At 36.9% G+C, this 24,724-nt stretch overlaps 1 protein-coding gene across 1 annotated transcript in view; it reads left to right on the top strand.

The window, feature by feature from the left end:
• Positions 1-24,724, top strand: part of LOC150110639 (transient receptor potential cation channel subfamily M member-like 2) — a 658,320-nt gene that overhangs the window by 334,628 nt on the left and 298,968 nt on the right. Inside the window, exon 16 of the mRNA XM_090403554.1 lies at positions 667-810. Within this exon, the coding sequence (XP_090259680.1) occupies positions 667-810 (144 nt within the window). The remainder of the gene's footprint in view (positions 1-666; positions 811-24,724) is intronic.

The following is a 24,724-nucleotide window of genomic DNA, read 5'->3' as shown; positions in this document are numbered from 1 at the left end:
CAAAACACATCTCTTTGTGGACATGTATACTGTTATGCATTATGGGAAGGGTCACTACCCAGACTGGTTTCGACCTTTATTGAGGTCTCTTCAGTGTGAGCTAGACCCAGAGATGATACCAAGTTCAGAGACAAGTGACTAAACGGGAGATGACAGGTCTGTGGAATGCTCCCTATGTGGATAGGTTCGTGTGTGGGTTACAAAGTTTAGTTGATAGGTGAGAAAGAGAAGACATGATAAAAAATGATAAGATATTAAAGGAGTTTTATAAAATTGATGAAAGAAAATTTTTCACTACATCAGTAGTGAAAAGCTAGTTTTTCACTCTTACACAATTAGTTGTGTAAGAGTGTGGTTATTAAGGGTGTGTGGACTAAATTTGTTGTATGGAGAGTGGCGAACATGTGGAATGAATTGCTAGAATTAGTTGGGAATGATATGATAGTTAATAAGTTTAAGGAGAGGTGTGATAGGTTTGCATGTGTAAACGTTAGTGTGTCTCTCACAGTGAGTCTCTGGACTCCATGAAGATACCATAAGTAATAATAATTATAATCTTTGTGAGATATTGCATTTTATATAAGGCATAACATGCACTCTTAATTGAACTAAATATAAATTATTCCTAATGATAAAAGCAACTTATTTGTTTTGATTTCCTTATAGATCTTTTACATCATATACCTGGTGCTATTTAGCTTGGCAGTTTTGTGGCCTTCATGTGGTAATCCACTATTGGATATAATTGTGTGTTCATGGACAGCCCTCATTGTGGTGGAATCTATTCATGGAATTTATGTATTACATAAAGTAAGAAACCATATTGTTGACATTCACATACAGTTGACTCTCACTACAACACTGATAGTATTTTTTTTAATTATTTAATTTATTTTTTCAGCATAGCATTCTACCTATGGAGTTTGAGTCTGGACTTGTTGGTAGTTTGCTATACTGAGAGAAATTTGCTATATCGAGAGCTGACTGTATCTAATTTTTTCCCATCTGTAAATGAAATTAATGTTGTTATGAGTACACCAATCTGATGATGAGCAACTCCATAGCACAGTTGGAAGAACAATGGAACTTTGTGTCCTTCAATTAGAAAGGACCTGCATTCTATTCTCATTCTGATAAGAGGAATCTTTATATGGGCTTTTTCAATTGAAGTTGTGTTAGCTGATCTTATATGGAGGTAGCAGGGTTTTTCTCTTGGAAACTTGGATTTTTCATCCCACATACAGGCAAATCTGCCATGATGACACATGCAGTTTACAGACAAAAATTACTGTTGTTGGTGATTGACAGCACATGGCAATAATGGTAGTAGTAGTGTCATTGTGCATAGTTGGAGAATTACAGGTAGGAGTGATGATGAGATATGTGTAGTGGATTTGAGTCAAGTGCCCCCTTGTGTTGAGTCCTTGGATTCCTTGGAGGTGTCGCTCGTGAGTCAAGTGTGGCAGACGTGTGTAAGAAGAGCTCCGGATTGAGATAAGTTATTCTTGGAATAATTAAGTATATATGAGTATTTGTTCGAGTAACAGCTGCTGTAAAAGTTGTGCACTACCAGTATTATTAGTGTGGGGGATTTTTGTTTGCCTAAACTTAATTACGAATTCGTTATTATTAGACCTTAGAGTAGTAACTGGCAGAGGAAACATGGTGGTGGCTTTGTTATTCCATGACTTTAACTTAGATTTCAGTTGTTTCATTAAGTGTGAAGTGTGCTATATGTATTCTTTCGATTACATAAATGATTTGTGGATGTTTAGGACAGATGGAAGGAGGGTGTGTGAGAAGTGTGACCTGAACGAGGAATTGATGAATGCTAATATGAAATTGATGACAAAAAGTGTTAGTAGCGAGAATGTCGAGGTGAAAATGAGAGCACGTTCAAAAGAGAAGGATGGTATGAAAGAGAGGCAAAAAAATTTTAAAAAATTAGTAAAAAAGAAAAAGAGTGATTTTAATGGATGTTAAAAAGGACGAAAGTGAGGCGAGAGTGGCAGAAGGAAATGAAATTGAGAGAACGAATGAAACTGGAAATGGCGTGGTGCAGGAATCTAAAGTGGAAAAAATCGAAAGAATAAATGATAGCTAAAGTTGGACGCATGTTGGACCGAAAGTACGGAAACACAGAAGGATGAATGAGAGTGAAAGTGAGAAGAGGGGGTCGAGAGTGAGAAATTGAATGATAGAGAGAATGTTACACAAGATTCGGAAGTTGAATTGGATTGGATGAGGCAATAGATGAAATGGATGCGGAATGAAATTAAGAAAATTCAGGTAAAAAATTAAAACACATGATAGCATGAAAGAGTTAATGAAAGATCAGCGAGTGGCGTTGTATGGCGACTCCATTATTAAAGGTGTGCTGAATGATAGGATGCACAAAGGTATGTTTTCCAGGCGGTAAAATGAGTAGAGTGATTGAGGCATTGGATATGAGGAGGGAGCAAGCAAAGGAGTTGATGGTTTTAATAAGTACGAATGATTTGACAGAGGAAAAAGAGCACATTAGAATGGATATCAGAGGCTGCTTAGAAGGAGAAAAGAGAATGGTGTCACAGGAAGGGTAGTCAGCGTGTTGCCTACATATGACTGTGGTGAGATGAGGCAGAGAGCAAGGATTATGGAATTTACAGCCATGTTAAAAAACTTTTTATTATCCTGACGTTTCGATCTTCACATTAAGATCATCATCTGGAGTGTACATAAATATACAGAACAAGCTGAGTTACATCATTAACTGTAAGCTAGAGAAACAATGATTTGATCACATGTTATTCTACTGGCATGACCTCTGGTGGAAAAAAAAAATTACATCAAGCTAAATTCTATTTTACAATGACAGGAATAAACATTCCTTTAGATGGTTTTCTTTCAGAAACAATTGGTGTCCTATTTTTAGTATTACAATTCTTATTTTTGATTTACAATACTAGATTTTCTACAGTCCTGTTTATAGTCGTTCTTAGTGAGGAAGGTCGAATATATACCTTCCATATGTTTGGGATTTTTAGACCATCATTATTGTTCAGATTGGGGTGGTTGATAATAATCTCACAGGCTTCCTTGAATTTGTGAGATTATTATCCTGTGAGATTATTATCAACCATGCCTGTGACATTATTATCAACCACCCCAATCTGAACAATAATGATGGTCTAAAAATCCCAAACATATGGAGGAGAAGGATACACAGTAATATACTTGGGCTTTTGATAGAGTACCTCATGATAACTTGACAGTCAAACTAGAGCAGATCGGGTTGGATATTAGATTGGTACAGTGGATTGGAGACTGGCTATCTGATAGGTATCAACAAGTTGTGTTTGGGTGGGAGGAGGAGCAATATCCAGGAAAAGGAAAGTCACTAGTGGAGTGCCTGAGTGTTCTGTTTTAGGGCCATTACTGTTTAACTTGTATAATAATGATATTGGTTAAGATTTGGAGAGATATTCAGTTGTTTGCAGATGATTGAGAAATTGAAACGAACCATGAAGAGTAGTGAAGATGTTGTGGCCTTACAAAAAGACTTGAATAAATTGAGTGATTGGGCACAGAAATGGGGATGTGAGTTCAATGTTGAAAACTGTAAGTTTCTAAAATTTGGAAAACAAAGATGGGATGCAGAATTTATGCTTGGTGAGGATATATTTTTGTTGGAGGTGGAGGAAGTAAGAGATCTGGAGGTGATAGTGGATAAGGATCTGAAATTTAGGGGGGACATAGCCAAAAGTGTGAAGACAACACAACGGCTTCTGGGAACGATGTGGCATACACTGACATGTAGAAGTAGGGAAATTCTTGTTCCTTTGTATAAGGCTTTGATTTGGCCACACATGGACTATTGTGCCCAGATTTGGTCACCTGGTTTTCAGAAGAATGAAGAGATGTTGGAAAGGGTTCAAAGGCGACTTACTAAGGTAGTTTCTAACCTCTGGAATGTCGAGTATGAGGAAAGATCGAGAAGATGTAATTTGCAGAGTCTGGTGGACAAGAGGAAGAGGGGAGATATGATAGAGACCTACAAGTAGGTAATTGGTTGTTACAGGATTTGCTGTAGAAGTTCTGCAGAAAATAGTGGGAGATTGGGGGAGAACTAGAGGTAATCCCTGGAAACTGTATAAAGAGGGTGTGAGTAGGGGAGTGAAAGGCAGGTTTTTTTCGTGCAGAGTTGTAAATAATTGGAATGCCTTGCCTGAGAGTGTGGTGTCTGAAAGGAGTTTGAAAATGTTTAAGACACAGTATGATGAGCTGTGTTTGTGATAAAAGGACCTCCCAGATGCGTCTTTGACTCCATGAGGTCTTGGGTAATAATAATATTAGTAGTAGTAGTAGTAGAAGTAGTATTACATATTGGTTCATGAAGATTAGTTTAATGATATTGTGCACAAAAGAATACAGATTCATCACAAAAAAAAAAAAAAAGTGGTCACCACTTTTTTTTTTTCCTGATAAAACTGAATGTTTTGTCGAACGATACAGATTTTGCCATGTCTTCTCAACAGATACTTTATTTGGATATTATGGTAGATGTGGAAAAAGGCAGAAAATGAAGCAAATAAATTCAGTTTGAAATTGCTTAAACTTTATACAGATAGAAACCTCCTCTTTTGAACTGCAATTTAAAAAAAATGCAAGACAATTGTTTCCCATATATTACAATTTTTTATGTATAATGTTGAGAAGATGATCCCATTCTGTTTTGTCCATATTTATTCAGTAGTGTGTAATTAGTATTTTGAGTTTTTCCTTCCAGAAAGCCTCTTAGTATAAGGAATTGTTACTTTTACTAGAGAGTAATTCATGATCTTATTGCTCCCTGTTATTTAGTCTGTGTGTGTGTGTGGGGGGGGGGTAGTGGTTTTTTTTTTTATTACATTATATCCAGAAGTTTTAAAGGAACATATGTATTAGACATATTATTACATCTTAGATGTCTGACATGTGTAGAAAATTTAGAATCTATAAAGACTCCAATAGGGAATGTAGAGGGGAGGAGGGATAGATCAGTTAACTACATTCAAAACATGAGTCATATAGCATGTGCTTAGTAGCTTATGCCTTGGTCACAGCTGAGCTGACAGGAGAATGCACTGCATATGTCCTTCGCTTTATGCGATTAATCAGTTCTATGAAAAAATCGCATAACATGAAATCGTGTAAAGTGAGTTGAATTTAGCATGGGTGAGATAGGGATAGGAGTTTCTTCAGAAGGATAAAAAATGAAACTTTACACTTGTGAGCAAAAGAAATTTTAATGAATGAATTTTTAAACTTATAAACAAAACACAAATTTTAATGAATGAATGGCTGATGAATGAATTTAATTAATACAATGTCCTAAACACTACATACTTCTGACAGTCTTCAATCGGACAATGAATGGACTGGGTCTGGTGAGTCTGTATCATCACTCTCTTGAAGTTCCTGGGATAATGAAAAGTTGATGATCATCAACTTTTTTAATGAAAAGTTGAGACTCAGCTGATGGGCAGCATTCTTCCTCTCTCTATAAAGTTCTTTGTAGCAAGTCAAAGAATTCTGAATTTCTCTTGCAACTTTGGTGCTTCTAGTCTCCTGAATTTTTAGGAGACTAGAAGTCTCCTAAAAATTCAGTAATTTGTTTTGTTGAAAGCTGTTTAATGGGCTCAGCTACAAAGGGCACCTGACTTTCATCATTCATGTTGTTTTCCATTTCCAGAAGATCTTCATTAGTGAGGTCTGATGAGTGGGACTCGAGCAGTTCATCTACATTTGTCTCATCTACATCCTCAGATCTAGCAGATTTTGCCATTTTACAAGAGTTGTTCAATAAGTCCATGCAAAAATGAAGAAAATAATTTTTTGGGGACAAACATTTTTTATTTTTCACATAGTCTCCTTTGAGGTCTATACGCTTAGTCCAACGATGCTCGAGTTTTTTGATCCCGTCCATATAGTATGAGCAAGAAATCAGGTAAACATTAAAATTTTCGTATTACCTGCAAAGGAGGTCATGTGGTAGCACTCAACAGGATAAAAGGAAAAAGGCTGCACCGAGCAAAATGTGTTTGAAAGAAGCTCTTTTTAATGAAAACGACATCATCTAGAAATCATCTAGATGATGTCTTTGAGACATTACACTTTATTATTGGGAAGAATTATTGGAAATTTTTGAAGAAGGCTGCAGAATTACTGATATTACCAGAGAGTTTGGAATCTCGCATGACACTGTATCCAGACTCCGGGTAGCTTTTTAAACCAATGGAATGTGTTCCACATGTTTGCTAAGAGGTCGCCGTTGTTCTACCATGGAGGATGAACAGAGATTTTTGGTTGTAACAGCAAAATGTAATCGACACAGCATGGCAGGTTAGCTTGCTCCATTCAAGCACAGTACAGATATCTCGACAAACTTGGCAAAACATTTGCCACAAGTAGGCCTGTATGTAGGGCCGGCCTTACCATACAAGCAAACCAAGCATCGCTTGGGGTGGCAAAATATTGAGAGGCACAGATTGATTCAAAAATATTTGGAAAATTCCGTTGTGTTGGCAGCTGAGGAAAATCAGCAAAGATATTCAGCTTGTAAGGGAGTGAAGATGTTTGGATATTTCGTTTGGAGACATCGGTCTAAAAAGCTAAAAGAAAACTGAGCTTTTCCTTTTCTGTTTCTTAACATTCTCTCTCTCTCATTCTTTTATTGAAATAATTTCTCTCACATCCTCTGATTTTTTTACTGACATCTTAACAAAGTGACCGAATGGTGACCATAGACGAGGGTTCGGGTCATCAACAACCTTTCCCTTTTCTCCTGTTAAGGGGTAAAACGAAACACTGCTTTTAATAGCTTCCATGTAGAGAACAAAATAGGGAAGGGATACAAAGTATGAGGTTCGTGGAAATGTTTTTTTTAAGAATATTTCCAAGCCTTTCCTGCAAAAGGGAAGCATTTTTAGGAGATTAGTCTCATTTGGCCTGTTCTTCTCACAGCATCAGTAGTGAGAGTTTGTCTCTAGTTATTTGTGGTTGTATAATTCGTGTATTAATTTCAAGAGGAATCAAATCATCTGATAATTAAATTTTGTGATTTTACATTAACAAGTTGTTAAAAAGTTAATTTTCCAAAGCGGTCGGTTTCAACAATATGATCAAGGCTGTATTTGGTAAGTAAAGTTAATTATTTCATGGTGTAGAATTGTTCTTGTTGTATTTCTGATCCTATTAGTAATGTTTTTCTGAAATATATAAAGCTCAGTGACCTCAAGTAATTTAAACTGATTGCATATAATTTATAATAGGTTTATGTTCTTTTTAATGAATTAATTGCACAACTTGTTAAAAATAAACTTAGAGGAATGAAATTAATGGAGATTAAAGTATTTGATCATTATGATGACGATGATTGATATTTATAATTTTATTTTAAATATTATTGCCATAAAAATATCTAATAATATTACAATAATATTCAGCTTTATATTATATTTTGATTTAATTATCATAAAGTAGAAATAGTATCATAAATACTATTTCTACTTTACAGTTAAACAAAAGATGCTTGGTCGTAAAAAATTATCGGGTGCCCAATATTGTAAGAGAAAAACTAAGATTCAATTAGAAATGAAAAAGCAATCGGGGTCTTTGCAAAAATTCTTAAAAGAAGATCCAGCTTTGAGAGAATCCATAATAAGTGAAAATGTGGTCCTCGAAGACAAGAAAAATAAGGCCTTCTTTGCGTATGCCTACAGGAGAGGTGGATAGTGTGATCAATTCTATTCTTGTAGATGATAGAATTGTTGATAATGTGTCAGTCCTGCAACCTAGCCATCTGTTATCATAGATTCATTTAGATTAGAGGCAGTTTTAAAAGGACCAACAAAGCCAAGAGCAGATATTAATTACCCTAAAGTTAAAATAACTGACAATTTACAATTGCAAACATGAAAAGGAAACTGAGAAATGGAGAGGAGATTAATAGAATATGGCTTGTTTATTCACCCATTAAAAACGCAGTATTTTGCTTTTTTTGTAAACTCTTTAGTTTGACAAAAAATTCTATTACTGAGGATGGTTATAATAACTGGAGAAATTTGAGTCAAACCCTTAAAGAACATGAAACCTCATCAATTGACTTTTGAATCACATAAAAAATAGATAGAACTCAAGAAAAAGGTTTTTGGTAATAAAACATTAGATTCCTATTTGCAAACCAATTTGAGTGCTGAAACTCATCATTGGCAAGGAGTATTAGAAAGACTATTTGCTATAGTCGAATTTCTCGGCCATTGATGTCTTCCATTTAGGGGCTCATCAGGCAGATTGCATGAAAACAACAATGGTAATTATCTACAATTAGTAGAACTGCTGGCAAAATTTGATTCCGTCATGGCAGAGCATCTGCAAAAAATAAAATCAAATGAACTCCATAATCACCATTTTAGGGAAAGCTGTTTGAAATGAACTAATACAGCTAATGTCTCTGGCAGTGCGAAATAAGATATTAGAAGATTTGAAGAAGGCGAAATATTATTCGATAATTGTTGACTGTACACCAGACGTAAGCAATATTGAACAGATGTCAATAATAATACGTTCTGTCAACATCAATCAAGGGGCAGAAATTTGTGAGCACTTCCTAAATTTCATTCTGGTAGAGAAAACAACTTCATCAGAAGTTACCGATGCAATTTTTATGGAACTTGAAAGTCAGGTATTCCCATAAGTAATATGCACAATGAAGGTTATGGCAATGCTTCCAACATGAAAGGCAGACATTTGGGTGTTCAAAAAAGGATACTTATTATTGTTCCAGGCAACTCCAAGGAGTCGACAGACTCATCGAGGGAGGCCCTAACATCATGTCAAGAACAACTATTCGACATTGACACAGTATCTATCATACCTTGCCTTGAACTCAATGGTCATAGCACCCACAACAGGCTCTGGAAGCTTATTCCACTCATTCACCACTCTCCAAGTAAAAAACCTAGCTCTAACTCCCTTGTCAACCACGCTCTTGCCCAGCTTCCATGCATGGCCCCCTAGTCCTCCCACCACCAGTCATATTTTCAAAAATATCTTCTGGATCAATCTTATAGAAACCCTTCAGTAATTTGAATGTCTCAATCATATCACCCCTCCTTCGCCTATTGTCCAATCTCTGCAACCCACAAATATTCAACCTATTCTCATAAGGTTCATTCCACAGACCTTCTATCATCTTGGTCACTCGTCTCTGGATCCTCTCCACTTCCTCCCCATCATGAAGAAACCCTGGTGCCCATAACTGGGCACAGTAGTCCAGATGGGGTCTTATCAAGGCTCGATACAGAGGAACAACAACTTGTTTGTCTCTGCATGTTAAAGTATTTTTCAGAAGCCAAGTGATTTGATGAGCTGATTTAGTCACTTTTTCAATGTGCCCCCTAAACTTCAATTCCCTATCCACCAACACCCCCAAATCCCTGGCCTCATCAATCTCCTGGAGTACGGTTCCACCAATGCGATATACTGCTGCTATTCTTTTCACCCCAAAGTGCATAACCTTACACTTTGCCACATTAAATTGACATCCATTTTTCCTAGCCCAGTCCTCTAAACTATCGAAATCATCCTGTAAAATTTTGACATCCTGTGCACTCACAATTGCTCTACCCAACTTTGCATCCTCAGCAAACAAGTGAACACTTCCTCTCAAATCCTTTCCTATATCAGTGATGAACAAATTGAAAAGCAGTAGTCCAAGAACAGAGCCCTGCGGCACACCACTACTCACAAGCCGTATTTTAGACTCCACTCCTGCATAAACCACTCTCTGGTATCTCTCCTTCAACCACCCTCCTATCCGTCTCACCAACCATATGTCTATCCCCATCTGCTCCAGTTTACTGACTAGGGTTCCATGTGGTATCCTGTCAAAGGCCTTGGCAAGGTCCAGTAGTATCACTGTAAACCCATTACCTCTATCCAGTTCAGCCATCACTGTGTTATAAAACGTGAGCAAGTTACTGAGGCATGATCTACCCTTCACAAAGCCATGTTGTCACCCCATACAATATCCCATTTTCGTCTATCCAATCCTGTATTCTTTTCTTGACTAATTTCTCTAAGACCTTGACAATACTTTGTGCAAATAGTCGAGCGTTTTTTTGTTCCTTGCCATGCTTACTCTTTGAATCTTGTTGTCAATGATGCTGCTAAATCATCTCATATCACTGTTTCATTTTTCAGATTAATACAAGGTATTTATGTTTTTATGAGTGGATCTAAAGGTGCTGGTCTATTTTAATTAAAAATGTTGCTAACTTAACTTTAAAGCGATTGAGTGAAACTAGATGGGAAAGTAGAATAGAGGTGATCAAACCTTTCAGGTTTCATTCCGGTGAAATTTATGATTCCCTCTGAAATAAGTCGAGATTCATCCTTTGATCCAATTTCTCGACATGAAGCAGAAACATTGGCAAATCAAATAAAAGATTTCCGTTTTATTTGCTGTATCATTGTCTGGTATAATATTTTAAAGACCATTAACATAGCCAGTAAGTATTCACAAAAAATATGCATTTCTCAAGTTGTTGATACATTAAAATCAACCCTAGAAACCCTAAAGAAATGTCAGTTCGACATTGCATTTGATGAATGTCTAGAAGAGGCCAAAAAAATTGCTGTTGATCTAGAGGTACAACCATTTTTCTCTGTAAAGAATCGTATTCGTCCCCGACGAAAAACTTTTAACTCTGCTCCTGTTGAATCCCTAATTGATTTGAAGATGCTATTTAAAGTAGATTTTTATGTCTATGACATAGTAATCATTTCCAAACATTTAAAAAAATGTTTGGATCTACAAGCAGCACTAAAAAACTCAAGTCACATCAATGAGACTGACTTGGATGGCTCGGAAATGTTAGAGGAAATAATAGCACTGTCCCCTTTAATAAAATCAGATTGGACACCATTAGATGTGTTGCAATTCATTTTGCCAAATGATTTTGCTCCTAATACGGCAGTTGTTAACTCAGAATCATGTTAACTCTCCCAATAACTATAGCATCGTGTGAAAGAAGTTTCTTTAAATTAAAACTTATTAAAAATTATTTGAGATCAACTATGTCTCAAGAACGACTGACAGGACTGGCAACTATCTCTATAGAGCACGATGTTCTTAAAAAAATCAAATTTGAAGATCTACTTCACGACTTTGCAACTGCAAAAGTCCGAAAACAGAAATTCTTGTAAATATATATGTTACTTTTACATTGAATTCACCGTAACTATATTCAATAAGTTTTAAAAGAGGTAAACCGTGAGTAGACATAACTATACATAAAAATATAACGGAAAAACTCACGTAGAAAAATTATTTAATGGTATAATTTTCGCCCGTGTGTCACAGGCATCTTCAGTACAATTAGGCACAAAAAAAAATTAAACATTAACTGACAATTCCAAAAAGCGCCACCTAAGTAGCTGGTGTAAGATAACTAAAAAGGTCAATAACTTTCCTTTTTTAGTTATCTTACACCAGCTACTTAGGTGGCGCTTTTTGGAATTGTCAGTTAATGTTTAATTTTTTTTTGTGCCTAATTGTACTGAAGATGCCTGTGACACACGGGCGAAAATTATACCATTAAATAATTTTTCTACGTGAGTTTTTCCGTTATATTTTTATGTATAGTAACTATATTCAATTTTTATTATTAGTGACATTTTAATGTTATTATTATGTATATTAATTTTTATATCAAACCTTTAGATTATTAAATACATGAAAATTCAGAAAACAATCAAAATGTAAGGTTTTTCATTAGTGAAAGCATGAAAAACAGCTTGTAAAAATGTTGTAAATTTAATATTAAATCTCTGTAACCTTTAAAAGGCACCCCAAAGGCACCACGCTTGGGGCCCCAAAATACCTTGGGCCGAGTCTGCCTGTATGCCCAAAGGCCTGCAGTCATTCATCCGTTTATCCACGTTTTCAGTGATGTTGTATCTGTAAAAATTGGACACGACACCGATGAGCTAATGTACTTTTTACAGATGAGTCGTTCTTTCCTCTAATTCTAGATGACACTTGATCTGGTGTGAAACTGCTTACCATCGTGAGAATGTTCTTGAAAGGGATAGATATGGCGGTTCTAGGGTTATGGTGTGGGGAGGCATTATGTTTAATGGACACACTGAGCTATAAGTGCTGGAAAATGGGACTGTGACTGGTGATAAATGGAAAGAAGTTCTTGAATGTCATGTTCAATTGTTCTCTGGTACTTTAGGCAAAGAATTTATTTTTATGGATGACACTACCACATCATACATGAGCAGTGGAAATATTTCTGGAAACTAAGGTTTCCAGATATTAATTGAATCAAAGATATTAATTAATTGAATCAAGTGGCCAGCATGCCTCCCCCCCCCCCCCCCCCGAGCTCACCCACATAGAACACATTTGGAATGCAATAGGAGATGCACTGATGCTCAAAATTCCTCTAGAAAACAACAAACAAGGAATTATCCTTTCTGTGAGGAGAAGTGGGCCAGTTTGCGTCAAGTGAACTCCTGAATTACTTTGGTGCTAAGCATGGTATGATGTTGTGAGAGCTACATCGCAATTCGGGATGGAAGTGTCCATACTGAAATGTCTTTTCGCATTGTTTTCTGTAAGTACTGTGCATTAATTCCTTAACGACGTCCTTAGGAAATCTGTAACTTTTGCCAAAAATGTATTGCAATTTAATTTGTACAAAATGTATAGCACATTTTTGTGTAATATAATTTATTAGCATGCTGCTGTTATATCTTGTTCTTTTAATAATATTTCGTGTATCTTTTATTACATTGATTTATTGTTCTTATTATGTAAGGAGTTGCTTTTACCTGTATGTTTTGTTCACTCTAAAATGCGAGACTAACTTAAGATCATTCTTCGCTACTTGCAGTAGAAGAGCTATATACATGTTTGACCGACCCTGTGATCAATCACGTGTATTAGTTAATTAAACTAAGGGTTTGTCTCAGGTTAGAGCCAATAAATTTGCCATTAGGTACTGGCAAATTTATTTGTTTTAGCTTTAGGTTAAAAGGACTCTTAACCAAGCAACAACTCCCAGAAAATATACAAGACTGATCAATCTATCAAATACACTTATGCTAATTTTCGTTTGCAGTCGTGGTCCCAATTAAGCAAATCTATTCTGCTCAGGTTCTGATTAAAATGAGTGGTGCATTGGATTCATTCTCAGGCCACAAGTCAGGTTAAATTACAAAAGTACATTTATTGAATTCTTAGAATACATATCCAAAAATTATACACTCAGATAACTTGATGGTATTCTAGGTTATAAAGCTAATTATGGCAACCACAATCAATACAACTGAAACTTATCATGAATTATTACTAGATTAATTCTTAGCTCTCATCAATACAGCGATCTATAATTTTCTCCAAAACAGTTGTTTTATTAACTTTGTTAACTATTTCACATAACATGCATAACATAATTCATCTATACAATCACTCATTAATATGTTCATGGAGCTATGACAGCTACAAAATAATCACTAAGAGTTCTATAATAGAATGTTCCTGCTTACTAATTCATAACATTTCTTCCCTTTCTCAACAAAAGAAACACTAAAGGTTGTACATTACCAACCCTCAGGAAATTCATCAGATCCATCACTTATTCTTCAATTATTCTTACGAAATGCTTGTTCTTTGTCTGGACGATTGTCTTGACTTGGAACTCATTATTAGGTCTCTTCCTCCAAAGTGGACTAGAAACAGCTCAGCTTAATTTTGATACACATGGTCATTCATGGCGATCATCGGGCACAGATCTCTACAGAAGGCCGACCATGTGTCCATGCTTGGCCTGCTCCTTTGCCACTTGTCTCCGTCTGACATGCCGTTCCGACGGTCGTATTCAGCTACTCATCTCTGAAGATGTTTCGAGCCAGGACCCTGGAACCACGGGTGTCGATGCCGAGCAGCAGAGGACTATCCGGAACCCAAGAAGAGGTGAGAAGCAGAAAAAAATAGCCCCAAGAAAGGGGAGCAGACTCCTTTTATGTTACTTCTTTGACCCCTCTTCCCACTGCATCACATTTTCTCCCTGATACCAATCTTTTTGCACGCGAGACGATCTCCTTTGCAGAGTCTTCCAGGAATTATGAGCACTCGCTGCTCCCCGTGCATACTCGATTTCCACAGGTCAAACATTTATCCGAAAGTTTCGCCAGTGAACTTTGAACTCTTATTCTTACATCGTAATAAACAATTTTTGTAGAATATTTCTTTCATTGTTGAACTTTACAAAACAGATTGCATTTAATTTTTTTCTACAGAGTTATTCTACATTAAAGGTATTCATTTATAAATCCTTGAACAATCTACATCTTTACTTATGTACAAATATATCTTTGTTGATTTGTTAAACATGTTAAATCCTGAATGAAGTATTTCTAAAAAAAAAAAAAAAAGACTCTTCATTCAAGATCTAACACTGCCAATAAAATAATATCCACATTTGGCTGTAGCCATGAAAATTTTTTCACATACAGGTAAAAATGTAATTCATCCTTAGTTTTTGGACAATGGTGTAGAATGTTTAGGTGTTGAATAAAGGTGAGTGTGAGTTCAGGCAACCTACAGAGAGGAGGGAGAGTGATCACATGATGCTAAATGTGGCACCCTATGTTCTTAACATTAGTGGGCTAAGCAACACAAGGAGTTTAGGAGATTGTGGAATGAAGGGATGCAGGAGCATTCAAAATAAGGATAAGGAATTTCAGTTAGCTCAACTGGGCCAAAAGTCATAGGATTTGGTTGACTGAGGATAGTCACGGGAAAGAATGCAAATTCGGTGTAGTCGTGGAGACGGAGAGTTGTACAATAGGTGTCCTCCCACTATGAGTCTTCAGACTCCTTGGAGGTGTCACGAATGATAATGATAATAGAATGCAAAGGAAAGTAATATCTTCAAAGAGAACAGAAGGAATAGAATGAAGGGGTGCAGAAGTTGCTAATGATAGCAGAGGAACTGAAGCCAAAAAAGAGTAAAAGTGCATCACGGGAACAGAGATTCAGAGGGCAGGTCATTTGAGGTCCAGTGTGATATTAAGGCCAATGGGATGTAATATATAATCGATTACTGCTATAATCAAGGGGTATAAGGATGACTGTAGATTGTATGCATTGGTAAATTAGCATGATGAGTGCAGGTCGAGTAATTACTATGGATGATTTCTACTATGCGGACAACATACGAGGCAGGGTCTGGAAAGTTCTGATAAACACCTAGAACAAAATGATATTAAAGCAACTAATAACACAAGAAAGAACATACTAATTTTTGATTTTTCTGGTATTCTTACAACAACAGAATACCAGAAAAATTAAACCAACTTTCACAGGTCGTTATATTCTCACTGCTCATCATCCTTGTCAAAAAACAGGAATCATAAAATATTTAATCCGATGAGCCAAAACTAACTGTTCAACTTCTCATTTATTACAGGAAGAACTCTCTACTATCAAACATCGCATGAAAACTAAATGGCTTCTCCGAAAAGAGTATACACAACATCTTTTCGATTCTTACAATCCAACACAGAACAGCAAAGATTCAATATGCCGAATTCCAATTCCTTACATTTCCGGGATTTCAAAACCAATTTCAAGAATTCTGAAGAAATATGATTTAACGGCCACTTATACTCCTATTAACAAATTATCCACCTATTTTCCTTCATCTAAAGATAAACGCTCAACCTTGTCTCTACCTGGTGTGTATCAAGTTCCTTGTAATGTAATCTTTCCTACTTTGGACAAACTGGACGTCCTATAGAAAAAAGAATTCAAGAGCATCAGTCATCAATTCAACACAACAAACCTGAGAAATCTGGATTAGCTCAGAATGGATTAGAAACAAGCCACAACATCCTTTGGACCAAGTCTCTCCTCCTACACAGATGTTGCTACAAATTTGAACTTTTATTTAAAGAAACTAATAACACAAGAAAGAACCTTACTTCAACGTCTTAACTTGAATCGTAATGACTGCATATCTATAACAAAATGGGAAAGTTTAATCAGGATAACACATAATTTTTTTTTTTGTAAATTTCCTATATTAGTCTAATGTTATTTAAGATTATTATATGAATTTCTGAATTAATATCTTTAATTATGACTTTAAAAATGTTTACTCTTCTAATACTTAGCGATATGACATCACGCGGCTCTTTCTATGTGTGAATGATCAATTGTTCATATTCCACTTTGTTTTTTAAAACTATTCCTATGTAGCCACTTAAGATGGTCTGTAATATTCAGACCGAAATATTTGGCAAATTAAACATTATTCTTGTGTTAACGTGTATATATTTCTAAAGAACATACTAGTAGCAGTGTTATGAAGGTGACTTATGTTCTTATATCCTCATATGTTCTTTCTCGTGGTTATATCATTCCTCTTCTCACTCTACTAAGGGGGGATCTGGAAAGTCGCATCTAGCATTGCAACATCATTACTTAGATGGTACCTGCTTGCAAAATACTCAGTCAGTAATTTAACTATTTGGTCGCAGGTAGGGATGTTAATGGAAGTCATACAGCTGGTAAGAGATAATTACCTGAAACAGCATGTAATGATGGAGACACAAAGTGCTGGATCTGATCACAGCATCAGAGAACTTACACTAACCAATCTAGTTAGTGTTAAATTCTCTGCTTGAAGAAACTGATCATGTAGTCTTGACCTGGGACAATGCAGAATTTTCTGTTAAGATGGGATGAAATTACAAAACAGGTCATTATGACAAAACTGAGGAATCAGCTTTCAGCAGTGCCATGGCATAAGAATTGGGAGGAGGAGAGATGTCGGTTTGTGCATGGAAGGTGGTCAAGAAGTGTTTGAAGAAAGCAATATCAGCATGTGAGGAGAGCGAGTACCCTATGTTTGCAAATCAGCAGCTGAGACGACTTCTCCCACCCACCCACCTTCAACTAGCTCCTAAACACCAAACTAAAAAGTTGTTCTGGGGTTATTTTACACATGATGGCCCAGGATCACTTGTGCCTGTTGATGATATGATGAAAAGTGCCTGATACATAAAAATATTGGAGAAAAGAGTGGTCTCACAGATCCCGAAAAACAAAAACTCACCTTCCAACAGGATCTCGTTCAATGCCACACTTCAAAACAGTGAAAGAGTTCCTCAGAAATCATGACATCAACCTAAAAGAAAATTTGTGAGATATGGTGAAAAAGAGACTTGGAAAATTAAATTGTGATATAAAGGATAACTTGATTAGGAGAGAGTTGGAGAGAGTGACCATATGGTTTTGACTTGGAAAATGAATAGACATGCAGGAGTATCAAAGAGACGGGAACTTATGTGGAATTATAAGGCAGGTGATTATAATAGTCTTAGACGTCAACTTTGGGAAGTTTCATGGAGGGAGGAATTGGAAGGCCGGGATATCACCAGTGCGTGGGAAATTGTGAAAGAATATTTGTTATCAGCAATGGTAAGTTGTATACCACGAGTGAAGAAGAGGGCGCAATTTGGAGTAAAGTGGATGACAAACAATATTAAACAGGAATTGCATGCGAAAAAGAGGCTATGGAAGAGATATAAGGAGACAGGTGAAGAGATGCATGAGGAATATAAGACACAGGCCAGAAGAGTGACTCATGTGGTAAGGAAAGCGAAACTGGAGGATTTAAATAAGCTAGATAGATGGGCAAATGAATGGGGGTGTCAGTTTAATGCAGCAAAATGTAAGGTCTTGAGGTTTGGGAAACATCGATGGGATGCTGCATACTCTATGGGAGGAGTTATACTGGAGGAAGTAGGGGAGACAAGAGATCTGGGGTTGATGATTGATAGAAACCTGAAGCATAGGGGACATATTGCAAAGGTGGTGAAGGTAACACAGAGGATTGCTGCTATTATGAGAAGGACACTGACCTGCAGAGATAAGAGGGTTATCATTCCGTTGTATAAGTCTCTGATCAGACCACACTTGGACTATTGTTCTCAGATTTGGTCCCCAGGATTTGAAGGGGATAAATTAACTGTGGAAAGGATACAAAGACGGATGACAAAGATGGTTTCAGGACTGTACAAGGATAGTTATGAGGATCGGCTGAGAGAATGTGGACTGCAGAGTTTGGTGGATAGAAGAAGGAGAGGTGATATGATTGAGACTTTTAAACTGTTGAGAGGTGGTTACAGGGTTGACACTGGGGAGTTCTTTCGCTTGGTTGATCAGCGGGAAGGAGTGATGACAAGAGGCCATCCCTGGAAGTTACGAAAGGAAACTGTGAGCAAGAGGGTAAGGAGTGGTTTCTTTGTGTGGAGGGTGGTTGAGCCGTGGAATGCATTGCCTGATGGAGTGGTGGGAGCGAGAACGGTCAGTGGGTTTAAGGAGTGGTATGATAAACTTTGTGTTTCTCAGGGGGGGGACCTCCCCTCGATGAGTCTTGACAGACTTTATGTCTTAGAAAGGACCTCCCTCGATGAGTCTTGACAGACTTTATGTCTTAGAAAGGACCTCCCTCGATGAGTCTTTTGACTCCTTGGAGGCCTGAATAATAATAATAATAATAATAATAATTATTATTATTATTATTACACCCTCAATGGAGTCGACAGACTCATCGCGGGAGGTTCATTCAAATGACAACATATTTATCATATAGAACCTTAAAACTTTAACACTCCTTGCATAAACAACACATTCTGGTAAAGAATTCCGTTCTCCATGTAAAAAATCTACTCCTCACACCCCTATACAACGTCCAGGAATGTCCTGTGGTTCTTCCCCTCTCACCTTCTACACTTTTTATAATCCCCTCTGAATTAATATGATAAAATTCTCTCACTAACTTAAACATCTCTATCATATCACCTCTCTTCCTCCTATCCACCAAACTCTGATCCACACATCTTCAATCCCTCTCCACAGCCAGCATTCCTAACTCCTGACATTTTCTTAGTCACTCGCCTCTGGACCCTCTCCAATGTCTCCACATCACATTGAAAACCAGGTGACCAGATCTGAGCACAATAGTCCAAGTGTAGTTTGATGTGCCTTATACAGTGACACGACCACTCCCTTATCATTGTATTGTTAGAGTACTTCTTATCATAGCAGCACTACGATGTGCAGCCTTTGCAACACAAGCAACATGCCCTCTAAACGTCAGTCTACTGTCAACCATCACATCCAAATCTCTAATCTCATCAACTTCCTCAGTACAGCACCATTGATATAGTACACAATCTTATATTTCTTCACTCTAAAATGTAACACCTTGCACTTATTGATATTAAAATTTCAATCCCTTTGTCCAAGTAAAAGGTTTATTCACGTCTTCCTGAAGGGATTCAGCATAGCAGTGCTACTTATAATTCTTCCCAACTTTGTATCATCAGCAAATAACTGAAGATCCCCAGTCAGTTCATATGATATATTGTTTACAAACAAGTTAAACAGCAGGGGGCCCAAGAACAGAACCCTGGAGTACACCACTGGTTACCCTTCTTTTTTGAGACACTATACATAGTCTGATGGTCTCATTCCGACATCAGAGAGCCAATTTCTGATCCATCTAACTAATATACTATTTATTCCCATCCTCTGTAGTTTCAAGATACAGAAATAAGAAAAAGGCATTCTGCATTGGTAGAGTCCATGCAAAGCAAATTAATTAACTAATTAGGAGCAGAGGAGCACATATAATTTACTACGTTAAATTGGAGTTTAATTTTTGTACTTATTTTCTTGCAGAATTAAAACTTTTATTTAAAATGTGAATGTTCAGATTAATTTGTTTGCTACTGTATATCAGTCAAAATAAAGATCTGTTTCACAAGAGCTCTCTGTTTCATAAACATGTCTTAACACAACACAATAGGTAAACAATTTAATAAATTGTGTAAACAATTTAATATTATTATTATTATTATTATTATTATTACCCCAAGACCTCATGGAGTCAAAGACTCACCTGGGAGGTCCTTTTATCACACACACATCTCATCATACCGTGTCTTAAAGACACTCAAACTCCTTGCAGACACCACGCTCTCAGGCAAGGCATTCCAATCATTCACAACTCTGCACGAACAAACCTGCCTCTCACTCCCCTACTCACACTCTCTTTATACAGTTTCCAGGGATGACCTCTGGTTCTCCCCTGATCTCCCACTATTCTCTGTAGAACTTCTCCACCATTGATCCTATAACAATCCTTTACCAACTTGTAGGTCTCTATCATATCTTCCCCTCTTCCTTCGGTCCACCAGACTGTGCAAATTACATCTTCTCAATCTTTCCTCATACTCAACATTCCAGAGGTCAGAAACTACCTTAGTCAGTCATTTAGGACCCTTTCCACCATCTCTTCATCCTTCTGAAAACCAGGTGGCCAAATCTGGGTACAATAGTCCATTTGTGGCCTAATCAAAGCCTTACACAATGGAACAAGAATCTCCTTACTTCTACACGTCAGTGTCCTCTGCATCATTCCCGGAAGCCTTTGTGTTGTCTTCACAATTTTGGTGATGTGTCCCCTAAATTTTACATCCTTATCCACTATCACCCCCAGATCTCTTATTTCCTGTACCACCAACAGTATATTCTCACCAAGCATAAATTCTGCATCCCATCTTTGTTTTCGAAATTTTAAAACCTCACATTTTGCAACATTGAACTCGCATCCCCATTTCTGTGCCCAATCACTCAATTTATTCAAGTCTTCTTGTCAGGCCACAACATCTTCACTACTCTTTATGGTCCGTCCCAACTTTGCATCATCTGCAAACAACTGAATATCTCCATCCAAATCTTCACCAATATCATTAATATACAAGTTAAACAGTAATGACCCTAAAACAGACTCCTGAGGCACTCCACTAGTGACTTTCCTTTTCCTGGATATCGCACCCCCCATACACAACTTGTTGATACCTATCAGATAGTCTCCAATTCAATGCACTAATCTAATATCCAACCCCATCTGCTCTAGTTTGACTGTCACTTATCATGAGGTACTCTATCAAAAGCCTTTGCAAAATCCAAGTACATTACTGCATATCCTTCTCCTCTGTCCAAGGAAGCAGTCACTTTATTGTAATAAGTAAGTAGATTACTAAAACATGACTTCCCTTTAACAGATCCCTGCCGTGCATTAAAGATAATACAATTGTTGTCAACCCAACTCTGCATCCTAGTTCTCACAAATTCTCCAACAACTTAACCACAACACCTGACACACAGATAGGCCTATAGTTTGATAGGCTTGAGTGAAGTGGCACAATCTTGTCCTCCTTCCACGCCTTAGGAACTTGACCAAGTGCAAGACTCGTTTTAAAAAACTATGTCAAGGTAGGTGTCAACTCCCTGGCACATTCCTTCAGAATACACGGTGATATATTATCAAGTCCCACAGCCTTATTTACATCTAGTTTACTCAACTCCCCAAACACCTCTTGCTCACTTACAGTCAGTGTCTCATCCCCATCATCAACTGCTCTCAATCTCTCCATGAAGTCACATTCACAATATTGAAAGATCTTTATGAATTGCTCATTAAGTATCTCCACAACACATTCTGCAACAGCTGTCTTTATACCATTTCCTCCAATCAATGTCATCCTTCCATAATCATTCCTTCTTTTGCTGGCTACATATCGAAAGAACTCCCTAATATTCTTTTTGGCTTCATTAGCTAACTGCTGTTCATAACTCTCTTTAGCTAATCTCATCAACCAAGTCATCCTCCTTGCCTGGTCTTTGTAGACCTTATGAAATTGGTTATTTCCACCTCTCTTATGCTGCCTCCACAGTGCCCTTTTTCTCTGTATCGCATGCTTAATCTCTTTATTCATCCATCTCACACCTACCATATTTAACCTTCTCACCCTTGGAATACATTTAGACATTGCATCTACTAGATAGTTTTTGAAATTCCCCCAAGCTGACTCCTCATTCCATGCTACACCCACAAGCTGTCTTCTGAGCTCTTCATAATCCCCCACCCCCCCTTGTAGTTCCACATATACTCTTTTCTCACAAGCTCCTCACGCTGCTGGCAACCACCCAGGTAATCACCAATTGGTGGATGATTTGATGCCTCATTTATATAATTACATCCTCTGATGAGATGACTAAATCCAAGACCCTTAATCTTCGTGCCCCTCTGTTACATACTGTCTGAAGTAATTATCCCTCAAACAACTCAAGAAACTCGTTTTTTTTACTTCCAGTTGCTTTCTCATCATTCAGTCTATATTGCCATAATTAAAATCACCCCTAATGATCGCCCTTTTCTTATTTGCTTGGCTAATTTGACTATACATTTCACTATCGCCACCATCCACATTGCCTGGTCTATAACAACATCCCACCAAGTATTTGATTCCATTCACCTCTATCTCACACCATACTGCCTCTAAACCACTGGCACTATTTCCATTTTGCATCTCTACTTTGTATGGACATAACTCTTTCTCTATCATCAATAGCACTCCCCCTCCCTTTTTACCCCTTCTATCCTCACGAAACGCATCATAGCTGTAGATCTCTCCATGCTCGACTGGGGCCATTTCCCTTTCTGCTTCTTCATTTTAGAACCCTTTTCAATTCCAAATGTTTCCTCTTGATCCCTGGTCATCCCATTCCTTTCCTGTCTACACATGGACTAGTCTTGTGTAGACAGGAAAGACACCTCCTCTTGGAGCATCCACATTTCTCACGCTGTGTACCCCTGTCCACCCTGAGCCTCCACATTTCCTGCTTCTCTTGCACATCCATTCTCTTATTTTCTTTACTCATACCACTCACTTCCTCATTCATATCTGCCTCTTCAATCTCTCCTGTCTTACTCTCCTGCTCTTCCATATCACTCCCCCTCTCGATCTGATTCATTCTCTCTACTCACTTCTCTACCTTCCAGCAGCAGTCTCTCCAAGTGACTCACACTACAACCACTCAAATGCAGTCCATCGCTCCCATACAGCTCACTTTGTCCCTCGAACTCATTCCGCACATTAACAAACTGTACTCCCATCTTCTCACACATTTCAGCCAGCATATCATTCATAATCCTTGCTCTCCGCAGTATTTTGCCTATTGTAACTGAGGAATTTTCAAGGTTAAAGATAATGAAAACAAACAATATTGAATAAGAATAGTAAATTTCAAGCAAGTATTCAGATATTCTGATGCTCCTCCAAATCAGTCATAGTTGGCCATTTTGTTGATTTATGCAGAGAATGACAGTTTCCCAAAGGTTTGCCAGTTTTTTTTTTTTTTTTTTTTTCATCTAAATTTATTAAATTTGGAGCATTTTGTAGAATATTTGCAAATTTCCAGTCACTGCCAACTTTTACTTCTGGAATAACATTTTTTATATTTTCTTCCATGTTATGAATGAATGGATCCTAGACCCCTTTCTCTTTATTAATTCAGAATTATGCAATTATGACACTAATGAAAGATAAACATATAGTCTCCTGGGCAGAGCTTTAAGTATTGCAAATCAGGACAACTCCATTGCAAAAGGGTATAGTCCCTGTAGCTCTCTAATAAATTTTGAAACTTTTCATAAGTTTCTTTTCATATTTGGCTATAAAATATGGTTAGGTCTCTAATATTCTCCATTTTATTCCAAATTGAAGCCTTTTAGATGTGTTCTTTAGTAATATATTTTGATGTTCTTATTTTTCTTTAGTTATAGGTCTATCAACTACTGAGGAGTGTGCAGAATGCACTGGAAGTGTATCCTATACACCCTGATATTGAAAATGGGTGAAGTTTGTCTTTAGAATAGCAGATAATGGATGCCAATTAAATATTAATTTACTTAATTATATTTTAATATTAAACTAATTTTTTATATTTCAACCTGGGCTGTACTGTTACTTTGGGAGGTGTGGATGTACATTAACATGTATCTACATTTAGCTTGATTATATAGATACTTCATTATTAAAAGAAACACACATATTAACCACAGTGAAAATTATTTAATTGTAAATATTTCATCCTTAGTATCGTAGGACATCATCAGTACAGTAGTTTTAAACAATAATAGGAATAACATACAGTTAGGGTGCATGATTACAATAGAATCTCATTAAACGTGCATAACGTGCTACAGTAGTACAAAAAAAAAAATAAATAATAATTATTATTATTATTTAACACAATTTTGTATGACAATTTCCCATACTTTAGGAATAGTAAGAATGTCGTTGCAGTTTAAGTTTGGTCTGTGTAGTAGGGCTTCAGAACTTTCTTTGTATAAACGTTCATGTTTATATAAAGATCTATGTAAAAGTTTAGACTTTTCTCAATGGATCCTATGGTTTGGATTTTCAATTCCGTGTTGAGAGAGGCCAGATTTCTGCGGTTTAAAAAGACGAATGTGGTCTTGATGTTCTGAGATGCGTTTCTGAACAGACCTACCTGTCTGTCCAAAGTAAGATAATTTGCATGAGCATGGAATCTCATAAACACCAGGCCACATCAAAGGTGAGAGTTTGTCCTTAGAAGAAGGTAACAAGTTGTAATTTGGTTGATAGGTTTGTAAGTAGTGGCAAAATTGTATTTCTTCATAATTTATATAAATAATTTTCACTGTGGTTAATACGTGTGTTTCTTTTAATTATGATCGCACCACAGTTTCGTTATTTAAAAAAAAAGATACTTCATTATCAT

This window comes from Typopeltis vanoorti, chromosome 1 (assembly GCF_054136105.1).
Source record: "Typopeltis vanoorti isolate ZY-2024b chromosome 1, IOZ_Tvanoo_1.0, whole genome shotgun sequence".
In the NCBI taxonomy this organism is placed as follows: domain Eukaryota; kingdom Metazoa; phylum Arthropoda; class Arachnida; order Uropygi; family Thelyphonidae; genus Typopeltis; species Typopeltis vanoorti.
Note: the sequence above shows the minus strand (reverse complement) of the source record. Positions and strands in the feature narration are given on the sequence as shown.